We start from the raw sequence: 22,307 nt of genomic DNA, 5'->3' as shown, positions 1-22,307 counted from the left end.
ACTTTTATACATTCCTGATGAAAAGACCAGAGCTGAAAAGAAAATTTGACTTTCAAATACAAGACTCAAGACAAGCATAAAAAAGTAAACAGGAAAGAGAAATCATAAAGGATTCAATAAGGTTAAACTGTTTACATGCCTACATGGGAAGATGATACTTATAACTCCTAAGAATTTTATCATTATTAGGGTAGATACAAGCAATATGCATAGACAGAGGGTATGGGTGTGAGTTGACTATGATGGGATGGTACCCAAAAAAAAATGAACGTGTGAGAAAGAGGGAAGGGAGAGGTAGAATGGGGGTAAATTATCTCAGATAAGAAAAGCGCAAAAGAGCTTTTACAGTGGAGGGGAAGATGGCAGTTGGCAGACAATGCTTGAATCTTACTCTTATTGGGATTGGCTCAGAGGGAATAATATACTTACTCAGTTGGGTATAAAAGTCTATCTCATCCTACAAAGAAGTAGAAAGGAAAGGATATAAGAGAAGAGGGGTGGGGCTGATAGAAGGGAAGGAGGATTGGGGGATGTAAGACACTTTTAAGGAGAGACCAGGATGAAAGGAGAGGGAGAGAGAGAGACAGAGAGAAAGAGAAGGATAAACGGGAAAAAGAGGATGGAGGAAAATACACTAGTCATAACTGTGAACAAAATTTTACAGCAAATTTCTCTGATAAAGGCCTCATTTCTCAAATATATAGAGAACTGAGTCAAATTTATAAGAATATAAGTCATTCCCTATTTAATAAATGGTCAGAGGATACGAAAAGGCAGTTTTCAGAAACTGAATATAGTCATATGAAGAAATGATCTAAATCCCTATTGATTAAATAAATGTAAATTAAAACAATTCTGAGGTAGCACCTCACACCTATCAGATTGGCAATATGACAGAAAAGGAAAATGACAAATGTTGGAGGGCATATGGGAAAATTGGGACATTAAAGCCTTGTTGGTTGAGTGGTAAACTAATCCAACTGTTCTGGAGAGCAATTTGGAACTATGCCCAAAGGGCTATAAAACTACACACATCCTTTGATCCAGCAATACCACTACCAGATCTGTATCCCAAAGATATTTAAAAAAGGAAATAGACCTATATGGACAAAATATCTATTGCAGTTCTTTTTGTGGTGGCAAATAACTGGACATTGAGGGGATGCCCATCAATTAGAGAATGTCTGAACAAGTTGTGATATATGATTGTGATGCTATTGTGCTATAAGAAATGATGAGTAGTATGGTTTCAGAAAAACCTGAAAGACTTACATGAATTGATGCAGAGTGAAGTGAGCAGAACAGTGTATACAGCAATCATATTATATGATGATCAACTGCTAACAACTTAGCTATTCTCAGCAACACAACGATCCAAGATAATTCTGAAGGCCTTATGATAAAAAATGCTATCTGCCTCCAGAGAAAGAACTGATAGAGTCTGAATGCAGATTGAAGCATCCTTTTTTTACTTTCTTTTTTTCCCTGCTCTGTTTTCCTTTACACTATGACTCATATGGAAATATGTTTTGCGTGATTGTACATGCATAATCTATATAAAATAACTTGCCTCTTCAAGAAGAAGGAAAGGAGAGAATTTGGAATGCGAAATTAAAAAAAAATGAATGTAAAAAATGATTTTACTTGTAACTGGAAAAATAAAATATTAAAAGTTCTCTTTAAAATATAGGTGATGTTAGATTATAGGGAGGAGGGACTTGAAAACCTGGCAAATGAATTCAAACTTTACTCAGCAGGCCACAGGGACCCAATGGCAATTTTTGAGCAGAGGCATGGCATCACTTGATCTCTATGGAAGATTTGTTTGGCAGAAGCATAACTGATACTAATAATACTAATAATTCATATTCATATAACCCTTTGAGGTTCATAACAACCCTGTGAGGTAGGCAATATTATTACCACCATTTTACAGATGAGGAAACTGAGGCTCAGAGAGTTTGAGTGACTTATCCAGGGTTACACAGCTATTGATTGTATCACAGCTAGAATTTGAACCCAGGACCTCTGAGTCCAAATTCAGTGAAGGTTATTTGAGTATCACTTTTGAAAGGTTGCCAACCCTTGTCTTAGAAGGGTGGTTCACCTTCCAAAGGTTTGCTGGGTGTGGCAAATCCTTCACGGCATATGGTTCAAGAGAGCTCTGAATATTGTTCAGTACTTTGGGATCTAGTCAGCAATTAAAACAATAAGGATCTTAATTCAAATACACAAACAGTAAATAGTCACAATCATTATATTGCTCATTTGTATTGAACAAATTTAGTGAAGCAAGACCTGGTTTGTTGTAGTTGCTGTTGCTGTTTTTGGTTGTTTTTAGTTGTTAAATCAATAATTTATTTATTTTCCAGATTTTTCTATTTATCCTATTTCTTCCAACTTACAGCATTTACTTCCGGCCTAGGGGCGGATGACCCTGGTCATGTCATTGTTTCCATAAAGGATGAATTGATATGGAAATATCATGGAGAGACTTGCAGAAAAAAAGTTCATTTCTGCTTGGTCTAATTGATCTTGGTCTCAAGCTCATTCTTCAAGTACTTTTTTTCCAAATAGCATTCAAGAAAATGCATAACAAATGCTAAACTAAACACTTGCTATTGTTGTCTGGCTTGGAGATGAGTGAGCAAGGCAGAAAAGTGGAAAATTGTTTTGTATCTTTCATAGCAGTGGGTCTAGAAATGTTTGACTCAAGAAACCCTGTCTGTTTCCTCACGAAATCATTTCTGCCTTAGTATGCGATATGCATGCTGATGGAAATCAGCTTTAAAAATGGTTTTCTTTTCAGTTCTTCTCATGGTCCCCTTCCCTTTCAGGTCTTTTGAGTTCAGAGCAAGCCTTTCTGTGATGAGGGGAAAAAAAGAAGCCTCTTAAGGAAAATAGAGATAATAGAACTTAAAATGGCCACATTCCCCCAAAAGAGCAGAGACGCTTTTAGATGTGTAGAAAGATAAAGGCTTAACAAAATGCCACTATTACTTCTTTCCCCCTTAAATGGATTGACAAAGAGTTCTAACCCTTATATGCTAACCATATAAAAGTTTTATTTCCTTCTATGCCTATACTTTCCTGACTTAGACCTAATCATTCTTCCCTAACTTTCTTATAGACAACTCACTCCTGCCACTGGGCTGTAGAAAATACCTTTCCTTTAGATGATGAATGACTGAAAATGTACTCCTAAGGTCTCTAGGTGCACCCTGAGAACTTTAGAAGTCTCAGATTTGTAACATGCACCACAAGTCTTTAATTTTTTTCCTTTGGCCTTCTAGATTATTATTGATTTTTCCACCATTACTTACTAGCCTCCTTTCAATTCCCATTTGTCTGAGTTGAATCAGAATGTTGCATCGTCTTTCTCCAATTTTCTCTTAGGAAGTTATTTAGGTAAGTGAAAAATGGGAGTTACAGAAGTGGCATTTCAAATCGCTTTCCTGTTGGTTACTGAAAATGTACTCCCTCTGCCACTTTCTTGGGAGGAATCTCATAGACAATTGAAGTTAATTCTAAGGAAATCCTTCCCTTTAGTTATTCTTTCACCCTCTGGTGGTGGGCCAGAGGTGAGACATTTATTAATTGCGTGAAAAGTTCTTGTTCACCTGACCTTTGCCCATTTGAGGGAAGAAATTTGTGTGGAATTTATCCATTACTTTTGATGGCTATGTGGTCTTATTTCCCATGTCAGATTTCATGCTTGAAATAAAACTTAAGCCAGATTCGTTCCTTATTGGGACAACTTGTGACACATTACCTGTACTCACAGCCATCTCGAGGGAGGTATGAGGCTTGAAGTAAACTGTATTGAGTGTACTGACCTTGATGAAGTATTTATTTAGGTGAAATCAGGTTAAAATTGCAGCCTGGAAGGGAAAGAAAGGGCTAAAAAGGACACATTTAAAGGGTGGGGGGAGGAACAGTCCTTACTTTTTTTTCAGTGAAGGTCAAGTGAACAGGATTTATAAGCCAATCCTCTTTATAGAGAGGAAGCAAGCATAGTGAATAGAGACCCAGACTTGCAGTCAGGGAGACCTGTGTTTGGATTCCACTTCAGATGCATATAAATTGTATGACCATGGATAAGTCTCTTAACCCTTTCGAGACTCAGTTTCCCCATCTATAAAATAAATATAACAGTATCTACCCCACAGGTTTGTTGTTAGAATCAAATCAGATAATGAATGTATAGTGCTTTGCAAATCTCAATGTCTTATATAAAGTGTGATTACTCTTTCTCTCTCTCTGTTTTGGCACCTGCTGGTAGAGCACCTATTGTCTTTCTTGCCTCTTACCTCCTTGTGTTATCACCTAGTCACATGATCCCTGAAGCAACATGAGACACCCCCAAAATGTAGGACACAGGGCCCTTTATTTCAGGGGTAACCACACCTATATTTTCTTGACTGTGCCTTACTTAGCATGCAAAGGTTGAGGGTATAAATTATACCTATTTTTAAAAAAGACATATATTTGCAAATTTTGTATTTACTAGAATTATCTTGCTATGTATATTTTGTTTCCTCTCAGTAAATTGTAAATTACTTGAGAGAAGACACTTTCTGTTTTTTTTTTTGTTTTACATGAATGAATAAATGAATGAAAAAACATTTAATAATCATTTACTACTGCAAGTCAGGCACTATATGAAACACTGAGGGTATTTCTGTCTCCAAAGCTTTTATGTTGGCTGTCCCCTCATGTCTGGAATGCTATGCCCCTTTTCCCCTGGTTTCCTTCAAGACTTCACTCAAATCCCACTTCATGTAAGAGGCTTTTCTTTTTTAAAAAAGTTATTTTTTTTCCTCTATTTTTTTCAATTAAGAAGCATTTATTTTTTCTTTCTCACCCTGACCCCTCAATTCAGGAAAAAATAAAGAAAAACAAAACTCTTGTAATATTTACATTTAGTTCAATAAACTCCCACATTGGCTATGCCAAAAAATGTAGGTCTTATTCTGTATGTTGAATCTATCTATCATCTGTCTGTCAGAAAGTGGGCAGCCTGCTTCATTATTGGTCCTCTGCAAAAATCATTGGTCATTCTATTGATCAGAGTTACCAACTGTTTCCAAATTGTTTGTCTTTACAGCATCTTTGTTACGTTAAAATTGTTCTTTTGTGTCCTGCTTACTTTACTCTGCATCAATTCATGTAAACCTTTCCAGGTCTCTTTGAAACTATCCTTTTTGTTTCTTATCATACCATAGTATTTGAGGACATTCATATACCATAATTTTTTCAGCCCAAATGATGGGCACCACTTTAGTTTCAGTTCTTTGCTACTATGAAAAGAGCTAGTATAAGATGTGTAAATATATGTAATATATAAATATAGGTATGTACATAGACATATACACATACAGAAACACACATTTTTAAAAAGTTCTTTTTATAGTGTAATTTATCTTACTGCCCTGGGCACTGTTCTCTTTATTAATGAGAGTTTACCATGTCTAGGTACCCCTAGACTCATGAGGACACAGTCAGGCCATCTTTGTTTTGCCACCTTGCACCTCCCTCCAACTATGTAGCATTTTAGTTCCCACCTTAGGATTTTTGTGATCCTTATTGGTGAGAGCTCATTATATCTAGGCACCCTTAGGACCACCACAATGCACTCTGGCCATCCCCCTGCCTTGCTACTGATATAGCCCACCCCAGCCACTTTTCCACCGCTTGTCTGGGAACAGTAATCAAACCAACAATAATATTCCTGTGTGAGCTCTCTTCTCTCACTGTCTTCATCTCAAAATCTTTTGGCATCCTCTACCGATACTTAATAGTGGCATCACTGGGTGGAAAGATGCAAGCGGTTTGGTAATTTTTCTTACAGAATTATAACTTGTTTTCCAGATCATTTGTACAAAATCCATAGTTCCACCAAGAGTATAGCAGTATGCTCTAATTCCTTTCCGACATTTTACTGTCTCCATATTTTATTATCTTTGGCAATTTGATGCCTCATTTTAATTTGCATGTCTTACTGTTTTTAATTTGCAGGGCTGGGGAACCTGCAGCCTCAAGGCAACATGCAGTCCTCTGGGTCCTCACATGAAGCCCTTTGACTGAATCCAAACTTCACAGAACAAGCCTTTTATTGAAAGGATTTAAAAGGATTTCCGTGAAATTTGGATTTAGTTTCTTTAGTAGGTTGCATTTTCATTTTACAAACTCTTCCCAATTCTGGTTTTCTTAAAAAGAAAGCTCGCAAGTCATCAATTCTGTTAAAAAGTCATTTTCCTCATAGGATAATTTTGTAGGATACGTTATTGTTGGGTGCAAGTCATATACATTTCCTTCTTGTCCTATCATATCCTAGCTTTGCCTTTAATTTTTATTAGGTTGATGAGTAGTACTAGATAATTCAGACGGAAATTCCTTGGTATATGGGTTGTTTCTTTCTGCCTGCTTACACTACCTTCTCTCTGTCTTGGAAGCTGTGCAGCTTGATGACAGTCTTACTGGATAAATTATATCTAGGGCTCCTTTCTCTGGCAGCCTAAGGATTCTGTTGGCTTCTGTTTTCAAAGTTTTCTGGCAATATCCTTTTATGATTTATTGAACTATGAGATATGGGTTGTTTCTTCATGTTTTTCTGGGAGGCCAAATTCTGTGTTGCAGGTCACTTGTCTTTGTTAGTAGCAACCTGCTCTCTTCTTCCAATTTTGCTCTCTTTTCACTTTGTTCAAAAAATTCTTATTGTTCATCATTAGATTTTTGAATTCTGCTTTCTCCATTCTCCTTTTATGATAGCTACTGCTTTCTTAACATTTCCCAGCTTCTGTTCTAAACCATTAATTTTCCTTTTCAGGTTTCACCACAAGCTTTAAAGTTGTTCCTTATTTTTTCCTACACCGAGTATAGGAATACATAGTCTACATAGAATGTGTAATAATAATAACATAATTAGAATGTATTTGGTACTTCATAGTTTACAGAACACTTTACATGTATTAACTCATCTGATCATCACAATGACCTTTTGGGATAATTGCTATTATTAACCCCACTTTATAGATGAGAGAACAGGGGCTGATAGAAGCTAAAAGACTTAGCTTCTTAGATCACAGAGCTAGCTACCTGTTTGAGGCTGGATTTGAATTTAGGGCTTCTGGATTACAAGTCCACCATGTCATTTGTCTGCCAATAATTACATCTAATACATAATTATTTATGTAATTTATATGTGCATATATACTTATATATTATATGGTATGTGTATATATGCTTATATACATAGTATTTATATAGAGACATATACATTTATGGAACCATAAATACTATAGTAATATATGTACATATGTATAATATAGAATGAGTATGCTGGTAAATGTTTAACAACCGGATCTCTGAAAACATGCAACCCAGTTTTAAGTTTAATCTGCATTATTAACATTTTACCTATCACCTTCTTAAGCTAGACAATCAACAAAACACCCAGTGTTTTTAGATTTCTGAGGCAATGCACTCATGGAAAATTTAATAATCAGCTCTCATCTGCTGGTACAAGCTGGTTCCAGCATATACTCTGTTAGGCATACTTTAGATAAGAGTCTCTCATAAATATGTGCATGAAATGGATTATGTTAGATTAAATGAAATATCGACCAGGTTTCCTGTATCTCTAACATTTTGTTTTTTTATTTCCTCTTAAGTCTTCCTTATTCATTTATCAGATGCAACACAGTTTTTGAAACATTTTGGTATTTTCCTCAACTTGCACATGTTCGAAAACCCAGGAATACAGTGCACAACACATCCGTAAGTTTACCAAAGGCTGCTAGGTAAACACAGATGGGCAACTGTAGCAGCCGGAGAAATTAACATCTTTATTTATTAAGCCATCTGGAAACCCAGTTGCACTTTCTTTCTGAACAGTCATTAAGAAAAGACACCTTAGAAGCTGTTGTTAATGCACTGTCAGATTTGCTGACCTCAGTCTCCAAAGGTCTCCTTGATAACAGGTAGGTAGTTAGGTAAACAATTACAGGGTGTTTTAGGGAGACATGCCAATAACATTTGGTGTTACCTAACCTACAACACTAAGATGAGGGCTTAGTATAGAAGGCGTCAATATTTAGGGAACCTGAGAAGAACCCAGTTACTGCCACAGTTGTCTGGTTTTCACTTTACTAAGCTCTTCCTCATAATGTTTACAAGATCATTAACACAGGAGGCTTAAAAATGCAACTCAGCAACACAAGGAAAAAGTCTTAATGAGGACCTGAGTCTCTTCCTCCCCTCTTCCCTCCCACTTCTCTACTAATCTATTGCAGCTGCTTCTGAAGTCAACTTTGGCCTCCTTTTCTCGTTCCCCTCGGACCACATCTGCTCCACACACCTGCAGCTAGCCCATCAAAATCTCTGACCAGCCTCTCCTCCTAACTTCTCCACCTGCTGACAAATCCCACCCACCCCTCAACTCCTACTCAGCCCATCCTACCAGCTGCTCAGTCCACCTGCAGCTCTATCTGTCAAGTGACCAGCTTAGACATCCCTCCTAGTGTCTTGCCCTACTGGCCAGCTCCTAAGCTTCTGTACCAATCAGTTGTTCCACTCAGTGGGGAGAAATCCAAACCCATTTCAACAGCTGAAATGAGCAGACCCTTGTCAAATAGTGTCTGTGGCATTAAGAATCACATAAGTAGATCAAGATCAAAGCCTATCAGGTGAGTCACATAGGCCTTCATAGGGAATAGTGGCTGTCAGAACACTGCGTCTGTTATGTCCCCCTGCTCATTGACACCACACCCCCAATGAACAACTCAGTTATCTTGCAAAGAGAAAAAAAAATTAAAGTTGAATTTTCACTTTCTCCTCCAATTGAGGATAAAAATACGACATGCAAATTTAACCAGGAATAAAAATAGTTTCCTCATCGAAGAGTCATTAGGAGGACCTGAAGGGGCTTCTTTGAGATCTCAGAATGTCTGTAATCTGTCATCTGTCATCGCCCATTCTCACCCTGAGATTTTTAACATTCAGAACAAGGACTCCAAGTTAAATGGCACCTTGAGACTAAGTGCTCCCAGGTCCCCATCAAACCTGTCAATGCTAACAGCTGTCACTAAGTGACAACTCGTTCCTCCACCCACTATTTCTCTGTCTGAAATAGCCCTGTAAACAAGTCTTAAAAACAGTGCCAGGTAAGCGTTCCAAGGCTGGATGGGAAATTCCCATGTTGATGCTAATGGCGAAGTGGTCCTCACCTGGATTTGCTGTGCCCATTCCAACATTCCTCTTCATTTGATGTGCCAGCTGTCACTCTATCATCCTTGCAGATGGTGTAGGGTAAAGCAGACCAGAACTTTTTGGACAACTTCAGCTTCTCCTTTATATCTGTAACCTGATCAAGAGACAGAGAGAGGGGATTCGGTAAAAAGGGTCTTGTCATAAATGCTTTTTTCAGACTCTACATTGGAGCACAAAGCAGGTGAAGGTTAAAAGACTCTGGGGGTAAGACAAGTGACAATCCTTTACATGTTCTATCAGACAGGTGTTGTGCTTTTAGGTCTAATTATAGTGACAAGGGCCTCTTGCCTAGGATGCTTAATCTTCCTCTCACTTTTAACAGAGAGTTCTCAGGTACTGTAATTGATTTGTTGTATTTGTTAGGTTCCGATATCCTTTGCATTAAATGGTCATAAAGTAAGTAAATTGATTTCAGTTCTTTCCTCCTCTGGGATTCACCTTTCTCAAACACCCAGATCTATTCCTTAGAATTCACCTTCCTAGCAGTCTGGTAAATGCAGCTAGACAGTGTGTCCTGAGATAAGATGTTAACTCCAATGGTCTACTTGTTTCTGCAAGAAATAAATATGGTAACTAATTCAGCTGCTGGCAGCCTCCCTTGCTCCTGAGTAACTGATAGAATAGTGCAGCACACAGTTGCACTGGGATCGGTGAAACAAATCCAGTCTAGGGTTCCTAGTGCTGGAATGAGAAAAGAAATTGGAATGAAGTTTCTGATCTATTTGGAGGAGAGGCTTAGCATAGACATCTCTCGAGATAACTTTCACCCAAACAAAAGGCCCTTCTGGCCAGGAGAAAAAGGTAAAAGCCTTTTGGCTCGATGATATGGAAGCCCTGGCTTGATGAATACATTGGCTAATGAAGCAGCAGGTTTTGTTTTACATTTCGTCTATAAGAACCCCAGGAAAAGTCAGTGGAAGTAGATGAAACACACAATATGAGGAGAAACTACTGCTAATTATAGGCATTACATCTGAGATTGATACGGCCTTTGGGAAATAGATGCATTTCTCTGTTCACTGTGGATAGGATGGGTTTTTAGGGAACTTTATGAATTACTTTTGAGAAAGGACAATGAGGTTTAAGAGAGAACACTGAGAAATCAAGGGCCATTGTTGTAGTCTTAACACATCCTTCCCAGAAGTTCTAGGTCTAGGACAAGGAATGACCCTTTGGGCTCTTTTCTTAACTTTGATTTGAATGATTATAGGATCATAGATCCAGAGCTGGAAGGTAACTTGGGAGCTATTTAGTCCAACTTCTTCATTTTACATATGGAGAAACTGAGGATTAAGAAGGTTAACTGAATTGCCCAAGGTTACATGGGCATGAGGGATAAGTTCAAACTTGGGTACTTCTGTTCCATGAACAATAAGCCGCATGGAATGCTCCTTAGACTCTAAGGTGTCTCTCCATACTTACTGGAAGAAACATCCAGGATACAACAGCAGAAAGTCCTACATATTTTCTTGGGGGGGCAAACCTATGATTTCATTGGTGTAGGGAATTCTGATGAGGAAACTCTCTCCCCCAATGCAGACTGGCAACTGTTCTGCAGTTTATATTGCCGCTCTGCAGTATATCCTCTCTACCCTCACTTACTCCTCTTCTCATGTATACTCTACAAATACCATCTGCTTAAGGGTGTGGAAAAAGTACAGTTATAATGATATTACAGAGATTAATTTTAAAAGAGAAACTGGAAAATACCTAGTTCCCACTATGGTTATTGTGATTGATCCAATTGTAGGCAGAAATTTTCTATGAAACTCCCATTCCTTTCTCCATAACATACATACAACTGATAAACGCCCTTCCTTTACATCCCCCCTCCCCCCAGCCAATCAATAGCTAGGTGAGAGAGGTCTATTGTTGAAATCAGCTCTCTATTAGAACTCCTTCACTACAGTCTCTAACTTTCCCATTGGTTAATATTGGATACTGGAATAAAGTACAGTTCTCCTAAAAGAAAGATCTATTGTTGAAATCACCTCTCTATTAGAACTCTTTCACTAGAGTCTTTAACTTTCCCATTGGTTAATACTGAACACTGGAATAAAGTTCAGTTTTCCTAAAGAGGATCTGTGGCTGTCTCAGATTGCTACTGAAAATCCCTATTTTAATTAAAATACAGCTTTATCCATTTCCAGCTCCCTTGCGTTGTGCTCCCTTCTCAGCCTCTAAAAGGAAAGGTGACCTCATAGACTACTTTCTGTAAATACCAAGGGGTTAGCCAGAAGCTGAGTAATTAGTAACACTACCAGAGGAGGTAAACCCTAAACACATTCACCTTGAGTTTGAAAAGAAACTGGTGTCTTTGGGCCCATATCGTCAGTTTGTACCCATGCTGCTTCAAGGTACCATATAATAAGGATGAAATTTTTTTCTCTGTTTTTTTTTTCCTCTTGTGCTTATTGTCACCCATGCGCCAAAGAATAACACTGAATGCAATGCCACTTCTTTAATCATGTCAAAGGTCTGTAATCTCATTTATTTGTGCCCTCTCCCTACCAATGAAGATTCGTGACTCTGCTAAAGCTTTTAAGATTTTTCTGTTGGGTGTGCTGTGGGACACAAATTCGTCAGAACTCAGCCAACCTATTGCCTATCCTATTGATACAGAACCATGAATGTCTATTATCCCAATGTTTGCAAAAATATTAGCAGGTCATGATGAGATGAGGCCAAGGTTATAGGTTTGTGACATTATTGGACCAGCTCACTTCCCTCTATTCCATATCCTTAATACTAGCTAGCTGTGGGATCCTTCCAATACTCTGTCATGAAAGGGACTGGGTGACAGAGTTTGGTGATATGTTTCTGCAGATCTGCTCTTGGGAAAATAAATCAGAGTTGACTACTGATGGTAGGTGGGTAGCAACATCTTTGTATATGAAGAATAGCACTTTAAAAAGGGGAAGGAGGAAGGTAACAAATATTTATTAAGAGCTTACTATGTGCCAGGCACTATACTAAGTGATTTACAGATATTATCTCATTTGATAATAACAGAGCATGGTATACCAGGATTTCAATGTACATTATTTTCTCTGTGTTACCTTAGTCATGATTGTATTCTGCATGGAAACAATGGGAAAATATATTGCCAGATTGTAATGACAGTGCAGATGGCAATAAAAAATCGAAGAGATTAAGAATTGGAGATGAACATTTTTTTGACTCAGATGTTTGTCAGAAAAATTTTACCTTAGCTTTCAGTGTCTAGGGAATGTTTTAATCTCAACACCTGTTATATACTTTCCCAGTTTCTTCCTTTCTAAACAACATACACAACTCCAGTTTAATTACACACTCATGACCTTGTTTTTTTCAAAAAGCCAAGCAAGAAGAGGAAACTCAGTTGTACAGACTCATAAACAAACCTTTATTGTTGCTTGCCTCTCAGTACAAAATATGATGAAAAGAACACGTGACCATTAAATCATTAAAAATCCAGGCCTGAGGAAAAAACAATCCTGGAATCAAATTTAGCATCATTTGTTTCTATCTTTTTTTTTTTCTGCTCCAAGATTGTTTCCCAAGATTCATTGTGGTCTAAATCTGAGAGAGATCTATGACAGGGAAATACATTTGTAATGGGGGCTGGTTCATATTATCATTCACTGAGTGCTTCTGATGTATTTTCCCACATGGAAGAAGCCAGGGACTCAGGAGAGGCTAGATGAAATGTAATGGGAGTACCATGGAGATTTTGGAGCATACGTAGACATATAACTGATATAGGGCTGCTAAGTTCATGCTGAATGATTGCACAGCCTTTTAATTGACTATGGCTGCAGAGCTACAACTAGGGGAGGGCGCATTAGTCTCCATTGGCCTCTTTCTCTTGGTTAACTTCTCTCTGGCTCTGACTTTTTCCTGCTAAGTGACATTGGGGGATAGATAATGTGATAAGGGCAGAGGTCTGGGGCTTTCTCTTATCTGAGGCTGACAAATGATCCTGAGAATACAGGTCTCAGTTCTTCACCTGTCTCAGAGTCTGCTCTTTTGTTTTAGGTAAAGGAAGTTGGAGTCTACAACCTGTGAATTTTGAAAGGTCAAAAGAACAAGCTTTCCAGGAGTCTAGGAATCTGAGAGTGTGAGAGTTGAGTACTCATCAGGTTTTAGAGCCAGCTCAGAATCAACGCCCCGAGGAGCAAGGAAGGACTCAGGTTAGTGGTAGCTGAGTTCCCATCCTGCACTGATGCTTCATTTGGATGTGAACTTGGTAGGACTCTGCAGAAACTGTGTTAAGCCTGAGTCCTCTCTCCCCAGAGACGGAGGTGGTATGGGTGTTAAGGAAAAATGTTTGTACTTCTTTTCTTCCTATAACTTCACAGTAAACATCCCTTTGTAAATGCTAATTGATATTAAGTGGTAAAGGAAAACTAAGATACTAGTCATTAGTGGGGTGTGTGTGGGGGTGCGGAACATACCCAGAAGGGGTACAAAAAATAAGCAAAATGGGTACCAAAATAGCAAAAATAAAACTCTCATAACATATTTGGTATGCACATATTTGTTCTGAGAGTTTTATTTTTGTTTTCCCTTTTTCCCCCCAGTGGTAAGGGAGAGGGAAGCAGAGAAAAAAAATGCTTGTTAATTGAAAAAAAATTTTTTAAAAAGGAAAAAAAATGAAAGGTGATATATTTTTAAAAAATGACAAAATTGCCCGATGTTCTCTGCATGTTTGCCCTTATTTACTCTTTGCCCTTACCTGTGCTTTTTACAGAAGCATAGTGGGATAAAAGGGAAAGCAGTCACTTTCTTCTTCCCTTCTGATGGCTAAGAGGACTGAGCCACTCCTTTACAACTAGGAAACTCAAAGGGAAGCATTTTTATATTATTGTGGGTTTGTAAACCCAGGTTGGAGACGCCAAAGCGATCTGGCTATAAGTTAGTCAACCACAAGTTTAACTGAAATAATAGTGCATGGGGCGGGGGGGGGGGGGAGAGAGAGAGAGAAAGAGAGAGAGAGAGACAGACAGACAGTGTATTAGGGAGTCCTTACCTGCTTCACCAGGTAACTTTATCCCAGTCGCTTCATGTGGGTGGAGCTCAGCCTAGTTCCCAAAATTGTTTTCTCTCTCCCTCTAATGGTATCCACAGGTAGACTCAAAGTAGGTCAGAGACCGGTGTTTTCATTGGAACTATTGACAAAAGCTACTGTATCTCTTCTTCCACAGTTTATTGTTCTGCTTTACTTGTGGAAATAGCTACGTTTATAACCCATCGCTTTCCATGTGAAGATACAGTTAGGTTCATTTTTACTGTTTTTGGTCAATTTTCCTATTTTTTTCTTGAAATTTTTGTTTTTTTTTGTATTTTCTCCCCTCCCTTATCCACCCCCTCCCTCATCTCTCTGTGCATTTCTCTCTCTGTTGTTTTCTCTCTCAGTGGAAAGAGGGTACATCTTGGAGTTAGGGTGACCGAGATTCATATCTCATTTTTGACACCTACTTAACTTTTCAGTGCTCTAGGCCACTTTAAAAAACTAGGTTGCAGAAAAAGTTGCCAATTTACATGGGTAGAGAGTGTTTTCTCATTGGGAGAGCTATCTACATGGAAGAAATCAAAGGTTTAGATGGACAAAAAAGATACAGGGATGTGTGTGCGTGTGTGTGTGTGTGTGTGTGTGTGTTTACATGCACATTTGTAAATGTCTGATATTTTTTGGACTTTTTTGTTCCTTGATCCAGAACTACATTTTTTCAACATCATTTTTGCTGTCTTCCCTTGTGCTCATTTGCACACTGAAGTCATAAGTAATCAAAGTATAAGCTGACTTAATTTGGAGATTATTGTCTTAAGTTTTTCAAGATTCTTTATTCTCTGTGTTGGATGATGGTTGATCATCAAGGTACATTCACAGTGGTATGACTATTTATATTTATCATGAAAACTAAAACAAGATGACCAATTGTTTTATGAAATGTTGTTTTTTAGGTCCCTTTGAGCTACACAGTGGAATCAATGCTTTCCTCTCCTTTATTTGCCTCTCTCTGGTGGAGTGATTTCATTCCACTTACCCTTCCTAATATTAACTGTAGCTTCCTTACATCTTCCAGTATCATTCACTCATTGCTATTAAGAATATCAACATGGGCAAAATCTACTCTTCTTGTAGTTTGTCCATGAGGAAGCTATGTGGTGCAGTGGATAGAATCAGGAAGGCTCATCTTCCTTAGTTCAAATCCAGCCTCAGACACTTATTAGCTGTGTGACCCTGGGCAAGTCACTTAACCCTGTGTACCTCAGTTTCCTCATCTGCAAAATAAGCTGGAGAAGGAAATGGCAAAGCACTCCAGTATCTTTCATAAGAAAACCACAAATGGGGTCACAAAGAGTCAGACATAACTGAAATGACACAATACCATCAACAAAATGTATGCACTAATATTGGCCTTTAGAAATCATCCATTGAGAGTAGCAACAATTAAACTGTTAGTAGACGACTTTAATACTGTATCATCCTTATGGTTTTCTTCATATTTTCTCCCATTGCCACTGTGAAAACAGAAGGGGACTGCATAGGACTAAGGGTCATATTGTATTTTCACTGATATCACAGTCAGATTGTGAAATAGATAGTAGAAACAGAAATGGTATTACTTTATGACATAGGAACTACCTCCAATAATTAAAATTGGCTCATGCCATTTGTAGGTATTAGTTATTTTTCACAAATTTTAATGAATAACTTATATTTGCAACATATGAATTTGAGACCAATATAGATCTTGTGGGACCTTGAGAATAATTATTTTCTGCTATGGCTTTGTCTTCAGATGAAAGGTATTACCTGATTTGTCCAGAGTTCACAATTGTGGGGCTCTAAACCTTTCATATAAAAGAGGCTCAAATACAGTAATAAGAAAAAAAAAGCCTTAGCTTAAGCAAAATCCCTTTCAAAAAATCCACATGCTTTACTTTGTTGAAGTCAGTGAAGTCATCCTTAGGGCTGCTGACTTAGAACCATGCAAAGAATGAAGCAGCAATTTAGAAAAAGAGATATGATAGTAGCAAGATGTGACAGCTGACACTGAGGGAGGAGACAGGACACTATAAAACATGGAGAGAAGAGCTATAAAACATAGCGGTTTGGCGACATTTAGCACAGGGATAAACAGTCCTACATGTCTCAGTAGTGTTTGAGTGCATCACTTTACAGCAGAATAGTAAAATAAATGGTGGCAGTATCTAGCATGGTGTCTCACATACAATAGATGTTTAAGAATGCTTTGTTCTGTGACTTAATGAATGAATCCATGAAGGAGTCCTTGTGAGATGGTTAAAATGTGTTCAGCATATTCTGTTTTAAATGGAAGTTATTGAGAAAATTTTCTTTGATGGAATACTTCATTCCTTAGAATTGGGAAAATGGAAGATCATTATACATTGGATCCTTCCAACATTATGAATACTGAGCTCTGTGCTATGGGAGATGTTATGAAATATAGTATCTCCTACCAAATAAAGTACAGAATCTTTAGAATGTCATTTAATGTCCTCCACAATCTGATTCCAATGCCTGTCTTTAGCTAGGTAGTGTAGCAGATAGAATGTTAATTCTGGACGCAGAAAGATGAGTTTGAATCATGCCTTAGACACCTAATAAGATGTGTGACCCTCAAAGTATATGAACAGACAGTTCTCAGATGAAGAAATTAAGGCCATCTATAGTCATATGAAAAAATGCTCTAAATCATTATTGATTAGAGAAATGCAAAAACAAAACAACTCTGAGGTACCACATCACACCTATCAGATTGGCCAACATTACAAAACAGGAAAATGATAAATGTTGGAGAGGATGTGGGAAAATTGGAACGCTAATACATTGTTGGTGGAGTTGTGAAATGATCCAACCATTTTGGAGAACAATTTGGAACTATGCCCAAAGGGCTATCAAAATGTGCATACCCTTTGACCCAGTAATAGCACTCCTAGGGCTATATCCCAAAGAGGTCATACAAATGGGAAAAGGACCCACATGTACAAATATATTCATAGCAGCTCTTTTTGTGGTCGTGAAGATTGGAAATTGAGAGGATGCCTATCAATTGGGGAATGGCTGAGCAAGTTGTGGTATATGAATATAATGGAATACTATTGTGCTATAAGAAATGATGAACAGGCTGACTTCAGAAAAACCTGGAAAAACTTGTATGCTGTGATGCTGAATGACATGAGCAGAACCAAGAGAACGTTGTACACAATAACAACCATGTTGTGTAATGACTAATATTGATAAACTTAACTCTTCTCAGCAATACAAGGATCTAAGACATTTCCAAAGGCCTCATGATGGAAAATGCTATCCACATCCAAAGAAAGAACTATAAAAGTTGAATTGCTATTTTTTTCTATTCTGTTGAGTTTTGTTTCCTCTTTCTGATAGTTCCTCCTATTGGTTTTAATTTTTACTTACCACTAATGTGAAAATATGTTTAACAGGAATGTAAATGTATAGCCTATATCAGATTGTGCACCGTTTTGGGGAGGGTGGGGGGGAGGAAGGGTGAGAAAAATTTTAAACTCAAAAGCATATGGAAGCAATTATTGATAAATCAAAATAAATTAATAAAATTTAAAAAAAATGTGTGACCCTAAGTAAGACATTTAACTTCTGTGAACCTCAGTTTCCTCATCATAAGAATGGAGATAACAATAGTACCTATATCAAATGGTTATTGAGAGGATCAAATGAGATAACATGTCTAAAGTGCTTTGTAAAACTTAAAGTACATATAAATCATCATTATCATCATTATTAATTTTGTCTGACTTAACTATGTTAATGTAACATTTGAACCAGTTTGGAGAGAAATACTATTCCCTAAACACAAATTGCATTTTCTTACTTCCATTCATTGTTAATACTGTTCCCCTTGCCAGTAATACCTTTCCTCCCTTCTTTGCCTATTTAAATCTGATACTACTCATCTTTCTTCCTCTGTATTTAGTCTATGGCTCTCATATGGCACTTAACCTCTACTGCTTTGCATCATAGATTTTTGTTTCTGTGTTTTATCTCCCCTGCTGAGTTGCAAGCATTTTGGGGGATGAGATTGTGTTTTGTGTCTTGCCTCACTGTGTATCCTTCAAAGTGCTGGACTTATATTTAATGGCACCTAATTAATACCAGTTGAATAAATGAACAAACAAGTCATTGAAATAGTTTGTTATCTCTTTAGAAAATTTGTTTCCCTATCAATAACAACAATCCAAGATTTTTAAGTTCTCTTGTGTGATGCCTTCAGTCTCTCTCCTTTGGGGAAGAGGGGAGCATGGGTATAATTAACCTCTTCAGGATTAGATTATATCCTGAAAAAAAAAGGTTCAGGAACCATTGTTTTGGTGTAATGTCCCTAATGTTCTGATTAGGATTCTGTTTCCCTGTATGCTCCAGTAACATGCCATGTTATGGGACCACTGGACTTAGGAGCCAAAAGACCTGATTGTGGGTCCCAGTTCTGCCATTTACTAGCTATGTGACATTAGGCAAGTCATTTATCCTTTCCTGGCTTCAATTTTTCTTATCTGTAAAATGGGGATAATACCTCACAGGTTCATTGTAAGCAAAATACTTTGCAAATCTTAGAGTTATATACATACATACATATACACACATCCATGTGTGTATTTATGTATACATACATGTATGTATGTATGTATATGTGTATGTATGTATATATATAAAATATGCGTGTATAGTGTCCCAAAGGCTTACTGCAGTTTTAAGTTGTTAAAATTCACTACAGTAAGACTTTGGGGACATCTTATGCATGTGTATAGGTATATAAACATATATGTATAGGTTTTATATATATATATGCATATGCATATATAATATAATATTAAGGTCATATTACATCAATGGCCAATTTCCGTGGATATGATACGCTCTCCTTGATTCCCTTCACCCTTTTATTTCTGGAAGATTAATTAATCAATACTGCTAGTATTACTGGGAAGATGGTGTCAATCTATTCCCCTGTGGTTCCACAATATCCCCACAATTTTTCAAATCAAAGTAACCCTCCCTGACTACTTCTCCTATATATATTTTCTTCCCCTATTAGAATATAAGTACCTTGAGGGAAGTGATTGTTCTTGTTTTTGTCTTAGTATACCCAGAGCTTAGCACATGCTTGGCACATAGTAAACTCTTTTTAAAAAAATTTTTTAGCTAGGCAATGGGGTTAAGTGACTTGCCCAGGGTCACATTACTAGTAAGTGTTATGTGTCTGAGGCTGCATTTGAACTCAAGTCCTCCTGAATCCAGGGCCGGTGCTCTATCCACTGCGCCACCTAGCCGTCCCACATAGTAAACTCTTCATAAATGCTTGTCCGTTCATTCATTTATGATATTGGGGGCTTTGGATAATCCAGAAGCAGTAAGACAAACACCACCATGAACAAATCATAGCGCGACCAGTTAAAAATGGAAGAACTGAAGGAATGCATATTATTTAGTAGCTTTCCTTTATTTTCCCAAAGGCCATGTTTTTGAATTCTGATTTCCAGACTTTACTCAGTTATTGCCATTGTAAAGAAGGTGGATTCTTTGATGGCTTATCTTAGAATCTTTTCTCTAAAAGATTCAGCTCATGGTTGCCTATGGTCCAAAACCTCTCTGAAGCCCTCACTTCCCCTGCATTGTCACCTTTGTGTCTTTCCCCATTCTGCCATTGCTGGGTGGCGACATTCAGATCTAATAACAACCATATCCTGAACCCTAATACATATCCTCTTGAACATATGTGTTCTGGGGACCTAGCTCTGGTGGCCTGTTTGCTGATGATTTCATAAGAACTACAATAAGGCTATTTTACCTGTCTGAGCAAATAATGGAACAAAATATAAATTATATCTATATATGCATGTATATATATGCATATATATATATATACATATATATATACACCATCTTTGGAAAAATGATTCTAAATATTTTATGAGCTTTCCAGTAAATAATATATTGAAAAAGAAACAATGTGAATATTTTATGAGGTGGCAGGTCCTTTGTTAGTTTTGGAATGAAATTTGTTTATAGAAATAAAGATCCTAAATCTTCCTTGGGGATTCTTTTGCTGTATTTAATTGAACCAGAGGTAACTTTTAATTCACTCTGTTTATACTCGTCGTGACTTGAGAGCATTAGGATCTAGCTCCTGAGATCCTAATCCCTCTCTAGCTCAGAAAGCTCTCTTCTCATAGAACATCAATTCATTCAGTTCAATTCTCTGAACTCCAGTCAGTGGCCAAGGCTTCCCAGTCTTGGAGAAATCAAATCAAGGCTTGTTAATGTGTCCGTTTGGGATTTTAAAAATTCATTTTCGAGGGTCAGGAGTAGAACATTGAAAGTCGAGCAACATATGAAGTCCTGCTATCTGCATCAATCAACAAATATTTATTTTGGTATCTACTATGTTTCAGGCAATGTCTTAGGTGTGGGCACTGGAAAGACAAAAATTAAATAATTCCTGTGCTCAAGGAACTTATATTTTATCGGGGGCAACATGTACATACATAACTAAACAGAAAAGAAACAAAAAATTAATATAAGGTAATTGAAAATCACTGCCCTCAAAGATTTTTAATTTTATCAGAGTATTAACACATACACAAGGGCAAACAAAATAAAGACAAAAAATAAATATGAGAAATTGAGGGGGAGGTAATAGCAGCTAGGTGGGGGATGGGGATCTAGAAAGGGCTTATGTAGGAGGTGGTATTTCAGCTTAGCTTTGAAGAAAGCTGGGGACTTAAAGAGGTAGAGGGGAGGACAGAGTATAGTCCAAACATGTGAGACAGCTGGTAGAAAAGCTTGCCTGTAAGGGCTTAGTCTTTTACACTGATGACAAAGGGACACGTCCACCCCATAGACTAGGTTGATGCCCAGTCTAGATTCAAATCCAATTCTCCTGAAAAGCTTATTGAGCACTTTCTTTACATTAGACTTTCTGAAGTCTAAGTCTTCAGTGTTATTTTCCATATTATGGAATACCGGCTATAGCACCGGATTCTAAAGGAGTCTGGAGGTGAAAGAAGAACGCAATAGATCTACTTAGCTGAGTTTTCTCCCTTAGCTTTCTTTTAAGGAATTCCTTATTATGACTTGGGAGAGAGTCTCAGGGTTCTAGGAAACACTGTTTGTCTGTTTCAAAATGATGTTTTTAGCACACATAATACTCATAATGCTGTACCAGGGACCTGAACTAAGCTAAAGGTGAAACTGTCCTCACATTCTAGACTAGCGATGCACATCATCATGACACTGGTTCACAGGGAGTCAATCTCCTTAGCACAAATGATCTATTTCTGCCTGACTGTATTTGTCTATTGTTAGGTAGGGATGGTTAGCATTACTCCAAGAGGATATGCACATGTGTGTTTTGTAGGAAAAACAAGAAATTCATCAGGAAGTAACAACGGTCTTTGAAAATTAAAAAAAAAAAAGGTAATTCCTAGTCTTCTTGACTTTCTCCAGGGAGGGAAAATGGTATGGAAGATTTTAAATGGAAAGTCATTTCAGGTTTGGAGTTTCCAGACAAGATGATTCCGTTAAAGGTATGACTTAGAAAGAGTTAGTTGTTATGATTATTAGGCACTAAGAAAGATATAAAGATCAATTATCTGGTCCCTGTTTTTTCAGGGAATTAATAATTGAGCAGGGAGATAAGATTCCCAGTATGTGCTAATTGTAAAAGAACCTCTGTCCAGGCCTAAATTAGACAGATGTTTCCAAACATATCTGTATTATTTACCCTAAATATTTTATTTCCTCCCTGTTATTCCTGCACCAAGGGAATATATCAAAGGCAAATGAAGGTAGCAACAAGTCCTGGGAGCCTGGGAGTTACTCATTGTAACTCCTGAAATTTTTTTCTTTTGGCCTGGAAAATTCCCCTCATACCAATGACCTACTCTTTAGGATATTTAAAGATCTCAAAGACTTCTGCAGTTATCAACATTGTTGATTATTTCTTCCTGCATACATTCTTCTGACTTGGTTTCTAAGACAACATGCC

The 22,307-nt window shown here is 37.5% G+C and overlaps 1 protein-coding gene across 1 annotated transcript in view; it reads right to left on the bottom strand.

Annotated features, from left to right (window-relative positions):
* Nucleotides 1–22,307, bottom strand: part of GPC6 (glypican 6) — a 1,286,685-nt gene that overhangs the window by 29,876 nt on the left and 1,234,502 nt on the right. Inside the window, exon 7 of the mRNA XM_020965804.2 lies at nt 9,228–9,364. Within this exon, the coding sequence (XP_020821463.1) occupies nt 9,228–9,364 (137 nt within the window). The remainder of the gene's footprint in view (nt 1–9,227; nt 9,365–22,307) is intronic.

This window comes from Phascolarctos cinereus, unplaced genomic scaffold (genome assembly GCF_003287225.1).
Source record: "Phascolarctos cinereus isolate Bilbo 61053 unplaced genomic scaffold, phaCin_HiC Scaffold_7;HRSCAF=346, whole genome shotgun sequence".
Classification (NCBI taxonomy): Eukaryota; Metazoa; Chordata; class Mammalia; order Diprotodontia; family Phascolarctidae; genus Phascolarctos; species Phascolarctos cinereus.
Note: the sequence above shows the minus strand (reverse complement) of the source record. Positions and strands in the feature narration are given on the sequence as shown.